The following is a 19,505-nucleotide window of genomic DNA, read 5'->3' on the forward strand; positions in this document are numbered from 1 at the left end:
TTTTCAAACTTTTTTACATTTTAATCTGGACTACAACATGCCTTCGATATTGTTTGAAAGTGTTTTGATTCTTTATTGTTCAGTCACACTTTACATTAGGACTTCATTAGTTAACATTAGTTAATTCATTAGTTAACATAAACTGCCAATGAAAAATTCTTCTGAACGTTCATTAATCTTAGGTATTCCAATATTTATTCCTATATTTAATAACAGGTTGTTAAAATCGAAAGTTGCAGCTGTGGTGTTATTTAATGAGCTAACATGAACTAAGACTTGTATTTTTTTAACAAAGATTAATAACTTCTGTAGCAAATGTAGCTATTGCTCATTGTGAATGTTAATGCATTAACTAAGGTTAACTAATGAGGTCTTATTGTAAAGTGATACCTATTGGTCTTTATAGTTCTTTTGCACTTTAATCTGTGTAAAATTTGTAACTTTATACGTTTTTCTGTATTGCTTTATTGCATTTAAATGTTCAGTTATTTTTGTTATAAGAAAAAAGTTATTAAACCTGTTATACTGTATTATGACAGCACTTTTTTAACTAAATTTCAATATTGTGATAATACCGTATACCGTGATAAAAGCATTAGCAATTAATCGCAACATAAAAATTTGATACCGGCATATCCCTAACCACATGTTAACAAACATACAGCTTTGTTTGGGATTCATGAGACACTTTTCTGTACATTTCTTTTATTGATAATATAGTTTGAATACACTACCGTTCAAAAACCTGGGCTAATTTTTTTGGCAAATCTCACACAGGCTGTATTTATTTAGTCAAAAATACAGTAATAATGTGAAATATTATTTTAAAAAATTATATTTTTATACATTTTAAAATGTAATTTATTCTTGTGATGGCAAAGCAGTCATTACTTCAGTCTTTAGTGTCACATGATCCTTCAGAAATCATTCTACACTCTCAGAAAAAAAGGTACAAAAGTTGTCACTGGGGCAGTACTTTTTCAAAAGGCACACCTTTTTACCTAAAGAGTCCATATTGGTACCATAAAGGCACATATTAGTACCTAAAAGGTATAAAAGTGTACCTTTTGAAAAGGTACCACCCCAGTGACAGCTTTTGTACCTTTTTTTCTGAGTGTATAATTCGATAATATACTAATTCAGTGCTCAAAAATAATATCAATGTTGTTTACAGTTGTGCTGCTTAATATTTTTGTGAAAACAGTGATACATTTTTATGAATATAATATACTTTGATGAATAGAAAATTTAAAAAAAAATTGAATTTAGTTGAAATAGAAATAGTAAAATTATAAATGTCTTAACTGTGACTTTTGATCAATTCAATCCTTTAATAAGTTCTTTCCTCTGACCCCAAACCTTTGAATGGTAATGTACATATTTGTATCTTCTGATAGCTGCGATCAGCCATATTTGATATTTATGTACATACACATAATGTTTAAGTGATCAAAAATTTTTCTTCTGGACAAACATTTTTTTTGTGATAACATGTCATGATTTTATTAGTCATCGTTTTATAGAGCAGAATGACTTGGTGCTCAAAAATAATATCAATGTTGTTTACAGTTGTGCTGCTTAATATTTTTGTGAAAACAGTGATACATTTTTATGAATATAATATACTTTGATGAATAGAAAATTAAAAAAAAATTTGAATTTAGTTGAAATAGAAATAGTAAAATTATAAATGTCTTAACTGTGACTTTTGATCAATTCAATCCTTTAATAAGTTCTTTCCTCTGACCCCAAACCTTTGAATGGTAATGTACATATTTGTATCTTCTGATAGCTGCGATCAGCCATATTTGATATTTATGTACATACACATAATGTTTAAGTGATCAAAAATTTTTCTTCTGGACAAACATTTTTTTTGTGATAACATGTCATGATTTTATTAGTCATCGTTTTATAGAGCAGAATGACTTCTGCCCAAATCTAAACTGAAGTCTTGTAAACGCAACCCAAGTTATTAGCTGTAATGGTGTGACTGTAAGACAGCAGCCTCTATTGTAACAAAGACAAACATCTCTATTGTTGCTTCTGGGCTTGTGTCTGGATGTCTAATAAAAAGGCTGAGGTCAAACCTTAGGTCATCCACTCATGACACTTTGTGTTATTGGCTCATACCTTCAGATGATTGCTTTTCCAGTCTGTAGATCACAACATTGTTTCCTTTCTCAGTGAGAGACCTGAGTAATACGTCCCTGTGCAATAAATATCATATTAGTGAGTCATTCCTGCTCCACATATTCATGTCCCCATTATATATCTTAATTAGAAAAATGTATAATTTTCTTTTATTACAATGTCTCAGTGAAGTGAACATATACGGCTGAATAAAAAAATTTTTTAACTACTTTGGTTTGAGCAGTTGTTGCCATTTTTGACATTTTGTAACTTGTTAGATAAAGACCTGCCAGTTATTAAGAAATATTCCAGATTGCTTCTCTCTTTTTTTAGCTATAATTGAAGTTTTCTTGTTAATATAGTTTTAATTCGATCAGTTTATTGGTTTGTCCATTGTCCTCAGTTTCACTTTCCATCTTGTTAGTTTTGTAATATACCCTTAACAAAGAAATATTCAAGTAAAATCATCTAGTGACATCATCAGTGGCATAAGCATTTTTGGTTTGGTTCTGTGGTATTTTGTGGTGTCAGTTGGTTTGATTTTCATTTATTTTACAATAGTTTATCCAGTTTGATAAAATTACAGACATCTAGATTATCAAATTTTCAAAAGAAGCTGAATGAATAAATGAATCAGATCAGTTAGAAGCTGCTAAATTTAGATGTTTATTTCTGTCCTATTGCACATCCTGTTTATCTTGCTTTGTGTAGATAATCAGTTATAAAAGTTATAATTAATAAATTAAGGGTTTTGAGCTATTGCTGAAAGTCTGGTTTAACCTTTTATCAAAATACGAAAGTAATAATTGTGTTTACACTGTACAACGTTTATAAGATTAATAAAAGAAATGACCCTAAAAGTGGATTATATTCAAAATGTGTCAGTACTCAAAGGAAAGACTTGATTTGTGCAAGAGGATATGAAATATATTGCATTTGCCTGGACAGCCCTAGTCCGCAAGCACCCAGGCTGCAGTTTCAGTCCCATCCATTGTTCACTGGAGAAAGGAGAGTGGGTCTGCAGAGCTGTGTGAAAAGCCCCAGGGGAAGAATTACCCAGCAGCCTCCTACAGTTTCTTTACTTCCTGCAGACCGTGGCTGTGTTACGTTTCAGTCTCACAGGCTCCTGCGCTGGGCCTCTCAGGATGACAAACACCTCGGTCAAGCTGAGAAAGTTCCCAAGGGCCTTTTCATTCATAGATGTACAATAACAGAGCCAAGGGGTGAATAACTCCCAGTAAATGCATTGCCCTCCCACAGGAGTGCAGATGGGAAGTACTCTGTGTTACTGGAGCATGGTGCCGAGACGGTCAGGTCTAGTGTCTCACAAAACAGTGAATCATTATGTAAACACAACTGTAGTAGTGTTTCATTGAACTTCTGCCATTGTGTTCTGCCAGATTAGTAGACCGTCTCATATCCAGAGGGACTTTTATCTCAGGCGCACTGCCAACATGCTCTGCTTTAAGTGGGAGGCATTTTCCCACATGATGGATCGGAGTGATGTAAGAAGTGAGTTTCCTCTCTGGCTAAAAAGAGCCATGGGAAGTTTTGACGGGAGAAACTCTTGAGCAAGCAGAGTGACTGTCTGCACTCAGCGCTCGGCACTCTGCTGTATCTGAAGTGCTGAAAGGCCTCATGCTTTAATGAGATGAGTGCTTATTGTTGACTTCAGTTTAGTTCAATGTGGGTCAATGACGTGATGCTTTTTATCAATTTATTTATACATGCATTAAAAAAGCAATTCATACAAATGTTAACTTTAATACACCTCTGCTATTATGGATATTATTTTACAGTTCTGCATTAAAAGGGATAATCTTGGGGAGACATAAATTGTCAGGGTGGTGCAACTGTAAGTAGTTTGGTGTAGTTTATTATTATTATTATTATTATTATTACTACTATTTAAAAATGTTAACATAAATGCTTCACTGCTTTTTAATATTTTAAAACTTTTGTCTGCCAAATTAAAGTCATGTTGTTTGACCAACATATAGAGACATAAAACAGGAAGTAATATCATACCATGCAGACCCTCATGACTGTGTCAAGGTCAGTGAATTTTTTTTAAATATCAGATAATTTGACCCTTTTATGACAAGTCAAGGTTAGTTGAGGTTGTGAAATATCATGTGATGCGACTCCCCAAAAATCTAATGATATTTCTGAATTTATAATTCTTGATATTTGTGAAAACAAACAAAACAAACATGTTTTACATTGGGGAAAAAATCATTTAAAAGCATTTTTGAAAATAATAACGATACGTACGGTTATTTGCATGTATTATTTATTTGAAAATGGTATTAACATTTTTCAAAACCATACATGAATACAAAGAGTCCGTTTCTAAGATCTTGCTAAATTTGTTTAAAGTTGATTTTTAAAAGATTTTCCCTTTTCTTTATTGTGGCCACTCTTATATGTCCCATGTGCAGCTCATCTGTCTGATGCTTATAAGCCTGTCATGGATGTTTGTGTAAGGCAAGCTTGTTTGACTTGTTTAAAAAGTTTAAAATGAAAGTTTAGCATTTTATGTATAACATGTATGCGGTAAACCGAACTGAAATTTAGTATAAATATGCTGTTGGTTTACACTATAGGGAAAGACTCAGCTGTGCACCATGAGCCGAACAGGAAATGCACTCATATCTTAAATGAAGTTGTCACTTACATCCTTTTAAAGCATATAGAGTACATCTGGACTTGCTTGGAGTCTGTACATTTCTATTATTTGTAAGTGCAAATTCCATTAATGTTGATGTGGGTGGATGGAGCCTGTAGAGATGGACGGTCAGTGCTGCCACCGGCTGAGCAAAGGCAAGCATGTGGAACTTATTTTGACCAATTCTCCAGCGAGACATGAAGTCCTCCGTGCTGCTCCTGGGAAAGTGTATAAAAGGAACTAGTATATGTAATTGTGTGTTTTTCCATTCGGAGTGCCTACATGAAAATGGTACTAATTATAGCGCCGTTATTTTACAGTAAATAAAAGTATTTTCCTTGGATACGTTCACGCACTGTGCCGGCTGTTAACTATTAATGGACTGTAATGTTTACCCTTTAACTTTAAATACTTTCACCACATTGGTTTAAGCATATGTTGCTGTCTTCCATCAACTAATAAGATGGAAAAACTTGAAATTTATTTACAAATATTGCAAGTGTTTCTTATTTTTTTCTTTATTTAATCAATATATATATATAAAATTATTTTATTTTTATTTTATTTTATATATTTTTTGTCATTTATTTTATATATATATAAATAAAAAAATGTTTTCCATTCAGACTTTTATTTTAAAATGATTTTTCTTTTATTTTGATGTAGGTTTGTGAAATTCTCATCTTTTTTTTTACCCATATTAAACCTTATACTAATGAATACTGGTAGAATGAATGGCTAATTTAGACAGTCTCTATGCTGTTAAGTACAAAGCAAACATTTCCATCAATGACTTGAATATTTTGTAATATTTTATTATATAGTTAAAGGTTTTTGATGGATGATTCATAAGTGTTGGTTTGTCATACTTGACTGTTTGAAGATTTTTGTTGCTTTTTCTGTTATTTAGATACAGAACGCTGATGACGTCTTGATCACACCGCTGGAGAAGTTTCGCAAAGAGCAGATCGGAGCGGCTAAAGTAAGTTCTTAAACCCCATTGTGAGTTAATGTACTACATGTCAGCAGAAAGTAATTTTTACCTACGCTGCGACAGGATCCTATACGGTCAATATAGGTCTGTGAAACCCTGCAGGAAGGAGGGAAATTGCAAACACCTGTTGAAGACAAGCTCAGTCAAATTATGACCAGATACTGTAATGCCACATTGACCAACATGAAACGGCCTGTGAGCGCTGTGCAAGAGGGCATGTTAAAGTTAAAGCTTTACTCTTTCTAGTAGATTAGCTTGTTGTGCTGCATGGGAGCCCTGATGATCTGTGAATGTGGCCCCTCCAGCCATATTAAAAGAGCTGGAGCGCTGCCTTTTGAGCTCAAGGATCCAGAGCCAAAACTCTTGATGCCTTATTTGGGCGTTTTGGCCCAATGCTCTTAAGCGAGCGCTGTGAAGGAACTCGCTCAACTTAGACATTGAGACATGATAGAGGTCAAAGGGAACGGCAGCCTGGCTGTTCAACCTCCCGCAGATGTGTGCACTGTGCACATATTCAAACCAAAACAGTCACACATAATCAATTCCCTACTTATAATATGTAAATAGTAGGTCAGAATTGGAACAAACAGCTGAATGATAACTGTAAAAATAATATTTATATATTCTAAATATTATAATATTTATACATTTTTTAAGAGTTTTTATTTCAAAAGAAGGCTCTCGTACTGTATAAGGCTGTATTTGATAAAAAAATATAGTAACATATTACATTTTAAAATAACTTTTCTATTTGAATAAATATTTTAAAATGTAATTTAATCCTGGTATGGCAAATCTGAATTTTCAGCAGCCATTAATCCAGTCTTCGGTGTCACATGAGCCTTCGGAAATCATTCTAATATGCTGATTTGCTGCTCAAGAAACATTTCTTATTATTATCAATATTGAAAACAGTTGTGCTGCTTAATATTTTGTGGAAACCATGGCAAGATTCATGATCAAGGGACACATTTACTAACAGCTTGCGCCAGCGCAAACAATCTTGAAATGGCATGGACCCAGTCATTTTTGCGGCTGACCTAATTGCTAATGTTTGCTGTAGTCAATTTACTGGTATTTGTGCCATTATTTACTGGCCAAAAAAAAAGCATGTCTTAAACCAGATGCTGTTCTTTATATGTGCGCACTTGTCAGTAGATCAGACAGCTACAGAACTTTTTGAGATTCAGATTTGAGAACACATTTGAGATTCTCATTGGTGCCCTCTTTAGTAAATCTGGCCCCAAGATTCTTTGATGAGTAAAAAAAAAGTTCAAAAGAACAGCATTTATAACATTATAAATATTTAAAAAAATTAACAAATTCTTGCTAAATAAATATATTATTTAAAAAAAACTTACTGACCCCAGACTTTTGAATGCTAGTGTGCATGCATATTATTTCTTTTTTTATGTCTACATACTATAAAATATACTGTATGTATAAATGCATTATATATATATATATATATATATATATAACATTTTTATAAAGATGTTTGGCTACCTCTGCTATGATACTTTTGGAAGTGTTTCTTTCATGCATAGATATTTTTCTTAAAAATTCCTTGCATAGAAGTCTTTTTAAAATCTTTGAACAGAAAGCATACATTCCTTGAGAGAATGATGTCATTGCTAGCCAGCAGATGGGCCTAGAAACTGGACTAAGCATGTCAAAAATGAGATTCCATCAGTTTGTTGTTTGGCTGTCCAGTCTCTGGTTTAGACGGCGTGTCCATTAAAGGGTCATGGGAAAGGTTGGGCTGATGTCAAACAGGAAAAACAAACATCTCCAAACTGGTTTCAGTTGCAGTCTCAAAAAGACTGGGGGGCTTGTCTACTGTAAACAGCTTTACTGAGCCTCAGTTAGAGCCATAGGAATTCCCATAGAATTGAAAATACACGCTGTGTTTGTTGTTGATTTATCTGTGGTTACATGGGTACTCAGAATCATCGGCTTTATCACACTCATAACTGATGGTACCTCAGTGACTAAGGAAGCGTGTGCATGCCACACATGTCCTGAAGTGACACTTTACTCCTGTTCAGCTGAGCTTTTGTGTCACTCATTTATTTCCTTGTTCCCTGTATTTGCTGGTTCATACTAGATTGTCAAATTATCCACAATAAATAGTTGTTCAGATTCATAATATCTACTTAAAAAATTGCTGCTCTGTTAAAAATATATGATATATTATATAATGTATATAATTTATTATTTTGTAATGAATATATATAATGAAAAATGTCCTTTTGAATTTGGCGTAAATCTGTAGGCCAGGCTTTCAGCAGAATATTAAATGTAAACTAAGTGTCACTTGAAGTCAAATGTGAGGCTGCCATCTACTGGTTATTAGACTATCAGACCTATCGAATGAAAATAAACAAATGAAAACTCTCCTAATGTTTTCACGAGACTCCTATATGGTGTTTGTTTACAAGTGTAACGTTTTATATAACATCTTATCTCTGCAAAAACTATTTATCATAATAATTACAGTGCAGGGAATTCCAACCTTTTTTTTTTTTTTTTGAAGGAAGGGAAGAAGAAATTTGACAAGGAGACAGAGAAGCATTACATGGTGTTGGAGAAGCACTTAAGCCTGTCTTCAAGAAAGAAAGAGTCACTTTTGCAGGAGGTAACTTGAATGTTCCTTTATTGAAATAAAATATCCAGAATATAACATCAATTTTGAACGATTTCTTTTACCCTCACTGAATGCTTTGATTATAGGCAGACACCCAGATGAATAAGGAAAGACAGATTTTCTATGACGCCTCCCTGGAATATGTTTTCAAAATCCAAGAAGTGCAAGAAAGGAAGAAGTTTGAGTTTGTAGAGCCGGTAAGACACACCTATTTCCATTTCTGCAGTACTATGAATGCAGCTTTTGTTTGGGGAGATGAGAAATACGAAGAAGACTTCCTGTTACTGAGGGGAAATTGCTACACTGCTTTTTAATCTATTACATCTTGTAACATCAGAAAGAAAATGATGATGATAGCCACATCCTGCATCTCTTAACAACCTCTGAATGTACTGCATGATTATGAGTGTTAGTGCTTTTATACAACTGATCAAACTGTCTTTCTCGCAGCTGCTGGCCTTCCTCCAGGGATTATTCACCTTTTATCATGAGGGTTACGAACTGGCACATGAGTTTGAGCCATACAAGCAACAGCTGCAGTTCAACCTGCAGAATGTAAGAGCATTTGGATAACCTGGTCTGACATATTGATTTGTCAATAAGCCAACAAAGGCATTATGTTTGTATAAAGGCCATTGTGTAGAGCTAAACATGCATAAAATTGTTGATTGTGTGAATTGTAAGCAGTATAATAGAATATCCAGTTTTTATTGCTGCATATGGAAGGAATTGTACTTTGGAGTCCAGTGATGTCCCTCTAGAACCAATCGACTGTTGTTTTGATGTTCCCTCTGAAGACAAGAAATAATTTCGAGAGCACAAGACAGGAAGTTGAGAATTTGATGAGAAGGATAAGGTCTGCAGAGCAGGACTTTAAAGCTCCAGGACAGTGGACCATGGAGGGCTTCCTCTATGTGCAGGAGAAGCGTGAGTATTCCCCTGAGCATGTCCAGGTCATAACTAATAATAAAATCATATATTAATATTTTTTTACATGAATAAATAAATAAATATATGTATAGTTTTTAAATTAAGAAATAAAGATTTTTTTAAAATAATAATTTAAGTGTGTTTTTATTTAAAAAAAATTGACATTATGCTCACCAAGGCTGCATTTATTTGTCTAAAAATACCATAAAAACAGTAATATTGTCAAATTTAGAATAACATCCTTCTGTCTCAATATATTTCAATTGTAATTTATTGCTGTGATGGCAAAGCTGAATTTTCAGTAACCATTACTCCATTCTTCAGTGTGATTAATTTCATTAAAAAAAAAACTTACTGACACCAAATGGTTGAGTACATTTAGAATACCGATTTTGAAATAGATGTATAATATACAATATATAAATTCTTGTTCACTGGAACAATTCATATGCACTAATGATAACCTGTTTTCTGTTGAAGGACCCTTGGGGTGCACGTGGAGTCGACATTATTGCACGTATGAGAAAGGAACCAAAATGTTTACGATGAGCAACTCCGAATTCAAATCTGGAGGAAAACAGGTATTAAATGTTCAGCATTTAAATGCTATTAGCTTAAGTTCTCTTTCCCATATTAAGATATATTTTGTTTTGTGTTGTTTTGTATTGTCTAGAATGGACTGATCATGAGCCCCCCTGAGATGTTTAAGCTGAAGTCCTGCATCAGACGGAGGACTGACTCTATTGACAAGCGATTCTGCTTTGACATTGAGGTGGTGGAAAGGTGTGTTCACATAATGGCACACATGACATTGAGAGAAATTTGAGAGCTGCAGGAGACGAGAGTTACGTTGTGTTTAATTCTTTCTTCAGTCTGTCATTTTCAATACTCTCCTTTCTTCCATTTCTTCTTTTCTCTCCTCATAACTGAAGAGGTAACCCCTGTGAAGGGCTTCTGTTCAGTTATCTGCAATGTTTCTATAAAGTCCATCGGTATGTTGCACTTTTATCCTAAACTGCTGGCGTGTTCTAATAATAATAAAATCACTTTTAATAAAAACAAGCTTCCTTCCCCTGAACGTGGAGTATTTAAGTGACTTTTTAATGCTATATAACAGTGCTTTAAACATAGTCAAACATTTTTGTGACATTTTGCTGTTTTTTCTATCACTATTTACAAAAAACAAACTTAATTTCAATTTAGATATGTTGTTCAATAAGTGATTGTTAATTAAATAACTGATCTTACGCTTATCCCCTTATTTAGACTTATAACTAGTGAATCAGCCTTTTTGACTGAATCATTGAACATTTTTGAAAATGTACTCACCTGAGGCCATCCAAGAGGTAAATAAGTTTGTTTCTAAATAAGTTTAAGCATTACATCACTTGCTCACCAACGGATCCTCTGCAGTGAATGGGTGCCATCAGAATGAGAGTTTAAACAGTTGATAAAAACATCCTAATAATCCACAAGTAATCCACATGACTCCAGTCCATCAACTTGTGAAGTGAAAAGCTGCGTGTTTGTAATAAATTCATCAAGATGCTTTTAACTTCAAGTTGTTGCTTCCAGCTAACAAGTCCTATCCATAATATTGCTTTCTCCAGTGAAGTCATCTTGTCTGAATGAGAGAAATATGCGCAGCATATCAAGCCCAAGCAAAAACAGTCCAATGCAGTTCTAAACAAATATGTTGGTGGATTTTGATGTGAGTGGACAACAGGGGATGGACTTTTTCACTGGAGGAACTGTTGTTATGAAGTACGGACTCATATTTTGGACAGAAGTGATGGTTTAAAGTTAAAACTTCTTAATGATAGATTTGTTTCTTACAAACACACAGCTTTTCACTTCACAAGACATTTATTGATGGACTGGAGTCATGTAGATTACTTGTGTATTATTGTGATGGTTTTATCAGCTGTTTGGACTCTCATTCTTATGGCACCCATTCACTGCAAAGGACAAACTCATTTTGGATGGCCTGAGGGGGTAGTACATTTTCAGCAAATTTTCATTTTTGGGTGAACTATTCCTTTAAAAGAACCAGTTCATAAGAACCATGGTTTGTTATTCATACTATAATTTTAGCGCTGTTTGACTGGTTTTGTGTACAGCTAGTGTTGATGACACAAAAGAAAGGTGTGTGTTTGTTTCATTCTGTGGTTTCTGGCCCTTTAAATCATGTCATTCATTCAGTCTCCAACCTCGCAACTCAGGGAAAATATGATTTCTTATGCTGTGGTGGAGTTGGTGAATTGCAGTGAAGGGAAAAACTGCTACATAATACTGCTTGCATTAATCTGTTTCCTTTTTGCTACACTGCAGCATATGTATTTGGTTTGCAGGCTTTGGAAACATCTCATTATTCGTAGGCATGATGCTTAGAACTTGTTTTTAAAAATCCTGAATAATAAATAAATAAAAGAAACAAAATGCAAAATTCTGACACCTTGCACTTAGTAGTTGAGCGTTAACATTTATCAGTGTGTCCCACAGACATGGGATCATCACCCTTCAGGCTCTCTCTGAATCCAACAGACGACTGTGGATGGAGGCCATGGATGGAAAAGAGCCGGTAAGAGCAACCACCCAGCCTAAATGAGACTGCTCTCGGTTTGATTAACATATGTCGGTTCATAGTACAAGAACTTTACGACTTCTTGAAAGACAACTGTAAAAGACAGTAAAATAAAGGGTGGCAGTCTTTTTTTCTTGGCTCAACCAATGGCACAAGTAGAGAGTATCTGTTTGGCTGACCGATGACAGATAGGGAAACCCATTTGAACTGTCTTTATTTTTACACTTTAAAGAGGTTTTCTTTTTTTCTTTAGACCACTGACTCGCTTTTTACATTTTAGACTCGTAATTGTTATTATACAGGCTCTTTGAACTCCAGGCAGTGGATAGTGTACACATGGACAGGAAAAAGATGACAGCTGAGAATTTACACTTCGCTAATGACTCTTTGTTTTGACTCGCATGCTGTCAGCTATAGTTGATTGGCTTCAACTCATTTGACCCTCATTACACTGTTATTATTTAGCTGAGTTTTTGGTTTCTTATATACAAAGGAATATTAGTGCATGTATGTTTATATTGTGAAACTATAAATTGTATTTTGTATATTCGTCCCTATAATTTATTTTCTGTGAAGAGATAAGGATTATGCAATATAATGCATTAATGTATATGCTTTTAATAGCATTTATCTTTAGTGTGTTATAAACATATGCTGATTTCTTCTAGATTTACACTCTTCCAGCACTTCTGAGCAAGAAAGAGGAAAGTAAGTTCATTCCTCCCTTCTACTTAATTGTCATTTAGGTGTATATACAGTGAGATGAACTGTTTCATTTGGCCATGTGCATGTTAAGTCATAAGAATTTTCAAAAATAGTTCACCTGAATTGGCCTCAAATTTATAACATAAACACTCTGTGTCTACAGCATTCCTAAATGAAGCAGGCTTTAATTTTTTAAGGAAGTGTATAGAGCTTGTGGAAACCAGAGGTTAGTCTGCTTTTATCTTCACCTTTTTTCATGCAGTGTATGACATATTAATATTAATTCAACATTCCTATCACAGGAATAAATAGCATTTTAAAATGTTCAAATTGAAAACAGCTTTTTAAATTGTACTAATATTTCACAATATTGCTGTTGCTGTTTGATCAAATAAATGCAGTTTTAACGAGCAGAAGAGACTTCTTTAAAAAAAACATCTTACTGCCCTCAAACTTTTGAGTGATAGTGTATGTCTGAACAAAAATATGACTTTCATTGCTGTAACTGAATTGAAGGTTAATTCAGTAATGCTTAATCATTTATTTAATTAACTTTATACAACCAGTGTATTTAGATATTACATGAACTAAAGCTTTTGGTAAACTAACAGAATATTTCTGTTTTATTGCATTTTATTGCACTTTATTTTAAGGTCCAATTTTCAGTATTAACTAACTATTTACTATGACCTTTGCCTCAATAAACTACTAATTTGCTGTTTATTAAAAGTTAGAAAGGTAGTTGTTAAGTGTAGGTGTGGGGTAAGATTAGGGGATTTAAAATATGGCCATGCAGAATAATAAGGCATTAATATGTGCTTTGTAAGTACTAATAAACAGCCAATATGCTAGTAATATGCATGCTAATAAGCAACTAGTTAAAGGTGAAAACTGGTCCGTAAAATAATGTTACCAAATTGTCTTTTTCTTTTAGGCATCAACACAATGGGGTTGTACAGAATAGGTGGAGTTAACTCTAAAGTCCAGCGACTGATGACCTCAGTATTTGGTACAGAAATCTTAAAGGGATAGTTCACCCAAAAATGAAAATTCTGTTATTAACTACTCACCCTCATGTCGTTCCAAAGCCATAAGACCTTCGATCATCTTCGGAATGCAAATTAAGATATTTTGATGAAATCCGAGAGCTTTCTGATTCCGCATAGACAGCAATGCAACTGAAATGTTCAAGGTCCAGAAAACGTAGTAAGGACATTGTTAAAGTAATCTATGTGACATCAGTGGTTCAACATGCGTTGTGGTACTGTCATGAATGGCGGCGGACATTGACAAGGAAGAGAAGAATTGTCGAAAAAAGTCATTATTTTGACGCACAAGAAGTATTCTCGTAGCTTCATAACATTACGGTTGAACCCACATGTCACGTGGACTATTTGAACGATGTTCTTACTACGTTTTCTGGGCCTTGAACATTTCAGTTGCATTGCTGTCTATGCGGGGTCAGAAAGATCTTAATTTGTTGGGTTTGGAACGACATGAGGGTGAGGGTTATTAATGACAGAATTTTCATTTTTGGGCAAATTATCCCTTTAACCTTTTTTTTTTTGCTTACAGAAACCTGGTACATTTCTTTACATGAAGACTTTAACATAGTACAATTTTATTGTATTGTTTTAAAAATAGTTTGTCTGTTAGAAATACACACTATTTACAGTAACCTTTACCAATAGTAACTGTACCAAATTCCATTTAACACAAGTTCATTTGACCCTTCCAGCGGCCAAAGCTCCTGCAGATATGGACCTTGATCCAGACACCTGGGATAACAAGACCATCACCAGCGGCCTGAAGAATTACCTCAGGTTTTTAAATAATCCTCATAACATTTCATTTTTTAAAATGGCATGTTATCAAGGAAAAACAGGAAGTCATTCTGTTCCCTGCAGGTGTCTGGCAGAGCCCCTCATGACCTACAGACTCCACAAAGACTTCATCATGGCAGTCAGTGAGTTTTAGCATGTTCTTTGCTCTTTTAACTCTTCATCGTGTCCGTCTGTGATTTGCTTATTTAATGACTGGATGCCTTTGGTTTATTTTCATTTTTTTTTCTAGAGTCTGATGATCAGAACTACAGGGTCTGTGCTGTTCACGCCCTCGTCCACAAGCTCCCCGAGAAGAATAAAGAGATGCTGGATATTCTAATAAAACATCTACATGTGTACGACACTCTGGTTCTTGAAGTAGAAACTGCACATCTAGTACATTTATTCATGTGTGCACTTCAAATTCCACAAGGTGATGCTAACCAAGGTGTTTGTGAAACTATTTTTCTGCTGTTTTTGACAGGGTTTCCACACATAGTCAGAAGAATCTGATGACCGTGTCTAACCTGGGTGTGATTTTTGGCCCAACACTCATGCGCTCTCAAGAAGAGACAGTTGCTGCCATGATGAACATCAAGTTTCAGAATATTGTGGTAGAGATCCTCATAGAAAACTACGACAAGGTGATTAAGCAAGCAATGATCTTTTAATAGAAAGCATGCCGATAGAGGAACAAATTATCAAATAAATGATGAGAATTGCTTCTCTGAATAACCTTACAAGGCTTTTCAACAGGGATGCACCAATATTAAAATAAAATAATCAATAAACAATAAATGGACAATTCTGTTTAAACTGTGTAAATTAAACAAAATGCTTAATACTAAAATCAATGCTAAATGCTATAAGTGAATTTAGGCATCACAACATTATTGTATTCGTATATATATAGGTATTCGTTTTGAGATTAGCTAAAGATTACATTCAAGTGTTACTAAATTATAACTCTTTTTTTTCTTTAAGTGAGCATTAGATGCTAGCAGAGGTAAAGATGAATAGATGAATAAATAAAAACAAAACAAATAAAAAAATAAATAATAATGTAAAATAAATGTAGAAACATTTGTTTTTCAAAGAAATTAATACAGCAAGGACCACTGAACTGATCAAAAGTGACAGAAAAGGAATTTATATTGTTACAAAGTTTTCTATTTCAAATAAATGCTGTTCTTTTGAACTTTATATTCATCAAAGAATCCTGTAAAAAAAAATTATCAGTTTCCACAAAAACATTAACCAGCACAACTCGTTTCAACGTTGATAATAAAAATAAATATTTCTTGACCAAATCAGCATATTAGAATGATTTCTGAAAGGATCGTCCGAAAACTGAAAATTCAACTTTGCTATCATTGGAATCAATAACACTTCAAAAATAAATAGAAATAGAAAACCATTGTTTTAAATTGCAATAATATTTCACAATATTACTTTTCTGACTGCATTTTTGATCCAATAAACACAGCCTTAATGAGCATACGAGACTTCTTTTAAAAACAAAATCTTACCAACCCCAAACTTTTGAACGATAGTGTGTCTAGTGAAAACCAACATGTTACAGATAGATTGTGCATCCCTACCTTTCAACTCCAAATATCTGTCTTTATATAGTTTAGTTCATCTCATTCTCAATCTAATGTTCTTTGGTTGGATCAAAAACACACTTAGTACCTTTTTGTCTTTTTTTCTTAGATATTTCATCAAGCTCCAGACCCTAACGTCCCTCTGCCGCAGCCTCAGTCTCACTCTCAGTCTCGTGCCAGTGCCAGTGCCCGCCGCAGCAAAGCCATCTGCCTGTCCTCAGGGTCCCGCAAATCCAGAGGCCTGTACCCTCCCACCCTGTGCCTAGCTGATGCTGACAGTGAGTGTCTCCAAATACAGACATTAGTCCCTCTATTAGAGTGCCAACCTAACCCCCTCTCTCAATCAGGTGACACGTTCAGCAGCAGTCCGAGTAGCACTCCCATGGGCAGTATGGAGTCTCTCTCGTCTCACTCTTCGGAGCAGAACAGCTGCTCTAAGACTGGCTCCCCGTCACGTACCAAACACAAGGCATCAGGGAGTCTGTGCTGGACCACTTCGTCTCCCTCCTCCAACGGGCCCAAAAGCCCGGCTTGCACCACCAGCCCCGATTCCAGCTCCAAAGAGGACGCCAACAAGACTGATGGAGAATGGGAAGAAGCACTGAGTACAAGTCCAGGTGATCGAAGCTCTCCAGCTTCAGAGCTCCTCCAGACAACCCTAGGAGAAACACTGGAGGATCATGGGGAAGAACGACACAGTCTGTCCACCTGCTCTTCTCTCACTTCACTCCACATCTCTGAGGGTAAGAACAAATAAGTTTCCCTGCATTTTTGCGCAATGTATGGGCATTCCAATACGCAAATATTTTCATGACCTTCTGAAATGAAATAAGTGATCAACATGACTTATCCACCTTTTTCCTAAAACCCAAGATAGTTTGTGTGAGTTATAGGTGTGACTTCCATTACACTGTAAACAATCACAGAAAGATTCACTCTATAAATGCAATAATAAGCGTTTTCAAATGTGGGGTACAATTGAGGTTATTCTCCTTACTCTTCAACCATCAATCATTAGTGTAAAAAACGGTCCTAGTTTTCCAAAATGAATGACTAGTATAGACTACTGCCACCTGCTGGTGTAGACGGTTATTTTCTCTAACGCAGGCACATAATGGACATGCAACGGTCTTTGCAATGTGTTCAAGCAACTTTTTAGACCAGATGCATGCAACATGAGGACTACAGAGTTGGCTGTTATCGGCCCTAGTTCTTTGATATCAGTTTGGTGTGTCATGGCCTCAACACCCAGCACAAAATCTTGCATTTTATCCACTAACCATTCACAAACATTAACAATTACAGCTATGCATTTAGCAGATGCTTTTATCCAAAACGACGTACAATAGAGGAACATAAGCAAGTCATTACAGACTAGAACCACACAAACCGCATGTGCAAATAAACAACGCCATCAGCGAAACTCATTCTCCCTGCAGTTTTGCACTTAATTTCTCCTCAAGTATGAATGTAGCATATATCTGCCAATCTGTAATGTGTGTGTGTTTTTTGTGTGTTTACGCTCAGGTTTCAGAAGCTGTCACGGCTCTATTCAGAGCCTGGTGTCACGCAGTCAGAGAGACGGTCTCAAGTCCCTCCATCTGCCAGAGCTTCCTCCTAAAGAGACGGTGAGATACAGAGCTGACTCCTCAGCCAGCAATGGCTACCAGAGACCGGGATCTGTGTAAGCAAGAACCTTCTCACTGATCTTATAATGTAAAATCAGTTTGTTACACTGATCTCAGTTGATGTATCATTGATGTATCAAATGCGCCATGCTTTTTCTTCCCCCAGTGTGGCCTCCCGGGCAGCAATCTTTGAGAGTCCTGTGATTTCCCAGTGCACAACGGGAAGGTATTGAGTCAGACTAAGAGTATTATTACATTTTATTTATCCTTATTACTGTTTGTTCTGTTTAGTTCAGGTGTTGTTGGTTGTTGTTTTGTGCTTTTTCCTACCATTCTTTGTAAATAATAAAATATTAATCACAAATAAATTGGTCAAATGTGATAAAAAGGCTGAGGGTTGGACACTGAAAACATAATCAAGTAAATGTGTGTAGAACCATTTAAATGACAGGCATTCAAATGTTGTGTAATATAACTGAATTTCTATTTCCTGTACTAAGAACAGCCAACAGAGTCAAAAGATAAGTGTGTGTTGTTGAAGATATTAGTAAGTTTCCACAGTTGTCTTTTCTCTAACTCTCTGGTGTTTTTACAGAGAGGCTAAAGCCTTGTATCCCTGTCAAGCGGAGCACAGTCATGAGCTGAGCTTTCCTCAGGGGGCGCACTTCTCCAACGGTATCCACACATTCTCTTTAAAACGGCATGCTGTGTTCTGTTTCTAAGGATACAGTGTGAGCAGTACTTTACTTTTAGATGGAAACACAGAAACATGAAAGGCTGTGTAGAATGTTGTGTACTCAGTTCTGCTACATTTGACTCTTTACTGTTTGTTTTTATGTTCATGCAGTGTATCCCTCAGTGGAACCTGGCTGGCTCCAAGCGACATATGATGGCAAAACTGGACTCATCCCAGATAATTATGTGGCATTCTTCTGATGGGGCCAGAACAGGCAAAAGCAAAGTCCATGGTATCCATGGTATTCATTTCTGCAAAAAAAAAAGGGGTCATTTATATGTACATTTCTGCCTTACTGAATGTAAATAGTTTTTGCTTAATATTATAACCAGATCATTAACTGTTGTAAATGATCAAGTTTATTCAGAATGTAAATATCACCTTGTGTGACTGTAGTAACACATTTCTGTATTTATATGTGGCCCAGCATGATGGGCTGATGGGCTCTGATATTTCAAAACTGTAGACATGAGCTCATAACTCTCTGATCATTGTTGCGGTACAGCTCTGAAGGAAACTATAGATTTGTATTATATAGAGGAAGAACTGCACCTGTACCATATGCATTAATTAGTGACCATATTAAGTAGCAGATGATAATGTATTTCCCAATGTGACATTTGGGAAATTCTTGGAAGTATGTTTTATTGACTTTCTTTTCAGTGATGCCAAAAGTCGAATCATGTTTGGTAGATGCAGGTCATTTTTCATTTCAGTAATTGCTGAATCTTTTTGGTAAATTTTTTTCCAAAATGATTTAGCACTCATTGTTTTTCCATACAATTTCTAAAGGTTAAATAGAAAATTGGTAACTTTTAGTTGCGACTGTTTCTTACTAAGAACATTTTTGTGTCCTTAACATTTTTCTTCTAAATTTAAACAAAATATGTCTTGAATGAACGTTATGAGCCAAACATTTCTTATATACTGCAAACTTATTTTATTATACTAATGTGCTGTCAGTTTTGTAGTGTTCTTTAGCTATTTCAGCTTATACTGAATATATTTGTTGAGCGTAATATAGTGCATTTTTTCTTAATGAAGTACAATCAA

General features: G+C 35.1%; 1 protein-coding gene across 3 annotated transcripts in view; it reads left to right on the plus strand.

Annotated features, from left to right (window-relative positions):
- Positions 1-19,505, plus strand: part of arhgap42a (Rho GTPase activating protein 42a) — a 24,759-nt gene extending 5,254 nt beyond the window's left edge. Inside the window, exons 4-25 of one of the 3 annotated variants that reach the window (XM_016233328.1) lie at positions 5,712-5,783; positions 8,332-8,433; positions 8,529-8,639; positions 8,893-8,997; positions 9,240-9,369; positions 9,853-9,953; positions 10,046-10,155; positions 10,305-10,364; positions 11,875-11,953; positions 12,625-12,664; positions 12,825-12,887; positions 13,596-13,670; positions 14,400-14,484; positions 14,569-14,627; positions 14,735-14,840; positions 14,969-15,128; positions 16,198-16,366; positions 16,436-16,831; positions 17,616-17,772; positions 17,883-17,942; positions 18,312-18,391; positions 18,564-19,505. In XM_016233328.1, coding sequence (XP_016088814.1) covers positions 5,712-5,783; positions 8,332-8,433; positions 8,529-8,639; positions 8,893-8,997; positions 9,240-9,369; positions 9,853-9,953; positions 10,046-10,155; positions 10,305-10,364; positions 11,875-11,953; positions 12,625-12,664; positions 12,825-12,887; positions 13,596-13,670; positions 14,400-14,484; positions 14,569-14,627; positions 14,735-14,840; positions 14,969-15,128; positions 16,198-16,366; positions 16,436-16,831; positions 17,616-17,772; positions 17,883-17,942; positions 18,312-18,391; positions 18,564-18,652 — 2,409 coding nt within the window. In that variant the 3' untranslated portion in view covers positions 18,653-19,505. Of the gene's footprint in view, positions 1-5,711; positions 5,784-8,331; positions 8,434-8,528; positions 8,640-8,892; positions 8,998-9,239; positions 9,370-9,852; positions 9,954-10,045; positions 10,156-10,304; positions 10,365-11,862; positions 11,954-12,624; positions 12,665-12,824; positions 12,888-13,595; positions 13,671-14,399; positions 14,485-14,568; positions 14,628-14,734; positions 14,841-14,968; positions 15,129-16,197; positions 16,367-16,435; positions 16,832-17,615; positions 17,773-17,882; positions 17,943-18,311; positions 18,392-18,563 lie in introns of all 3 variants that reach the window. The other 2 variants (XM_016233329.1, XM_016233330.1) reach the window with 2 other exon arrangements.

Source organism: Sinocyclocheilus grahami, unplaced genomic scaffold (assembly GCF_001515645.1).
Source record: "Sinocyclocheilus grahami isolate Dianchi unplaced genomic scaffold, SAMN03320097.WGS_v1.1 scaffold428.1, whole genome shotgun sequence".
NCBI classification, from domain to species: domain Eukaryota; kingdom Metazoa; phylum Chordata; class Actinopteri; order Cypriniformes; family Cyprinidae; genus Sinocyclocheilus; species Sinocyclocheilus grahami.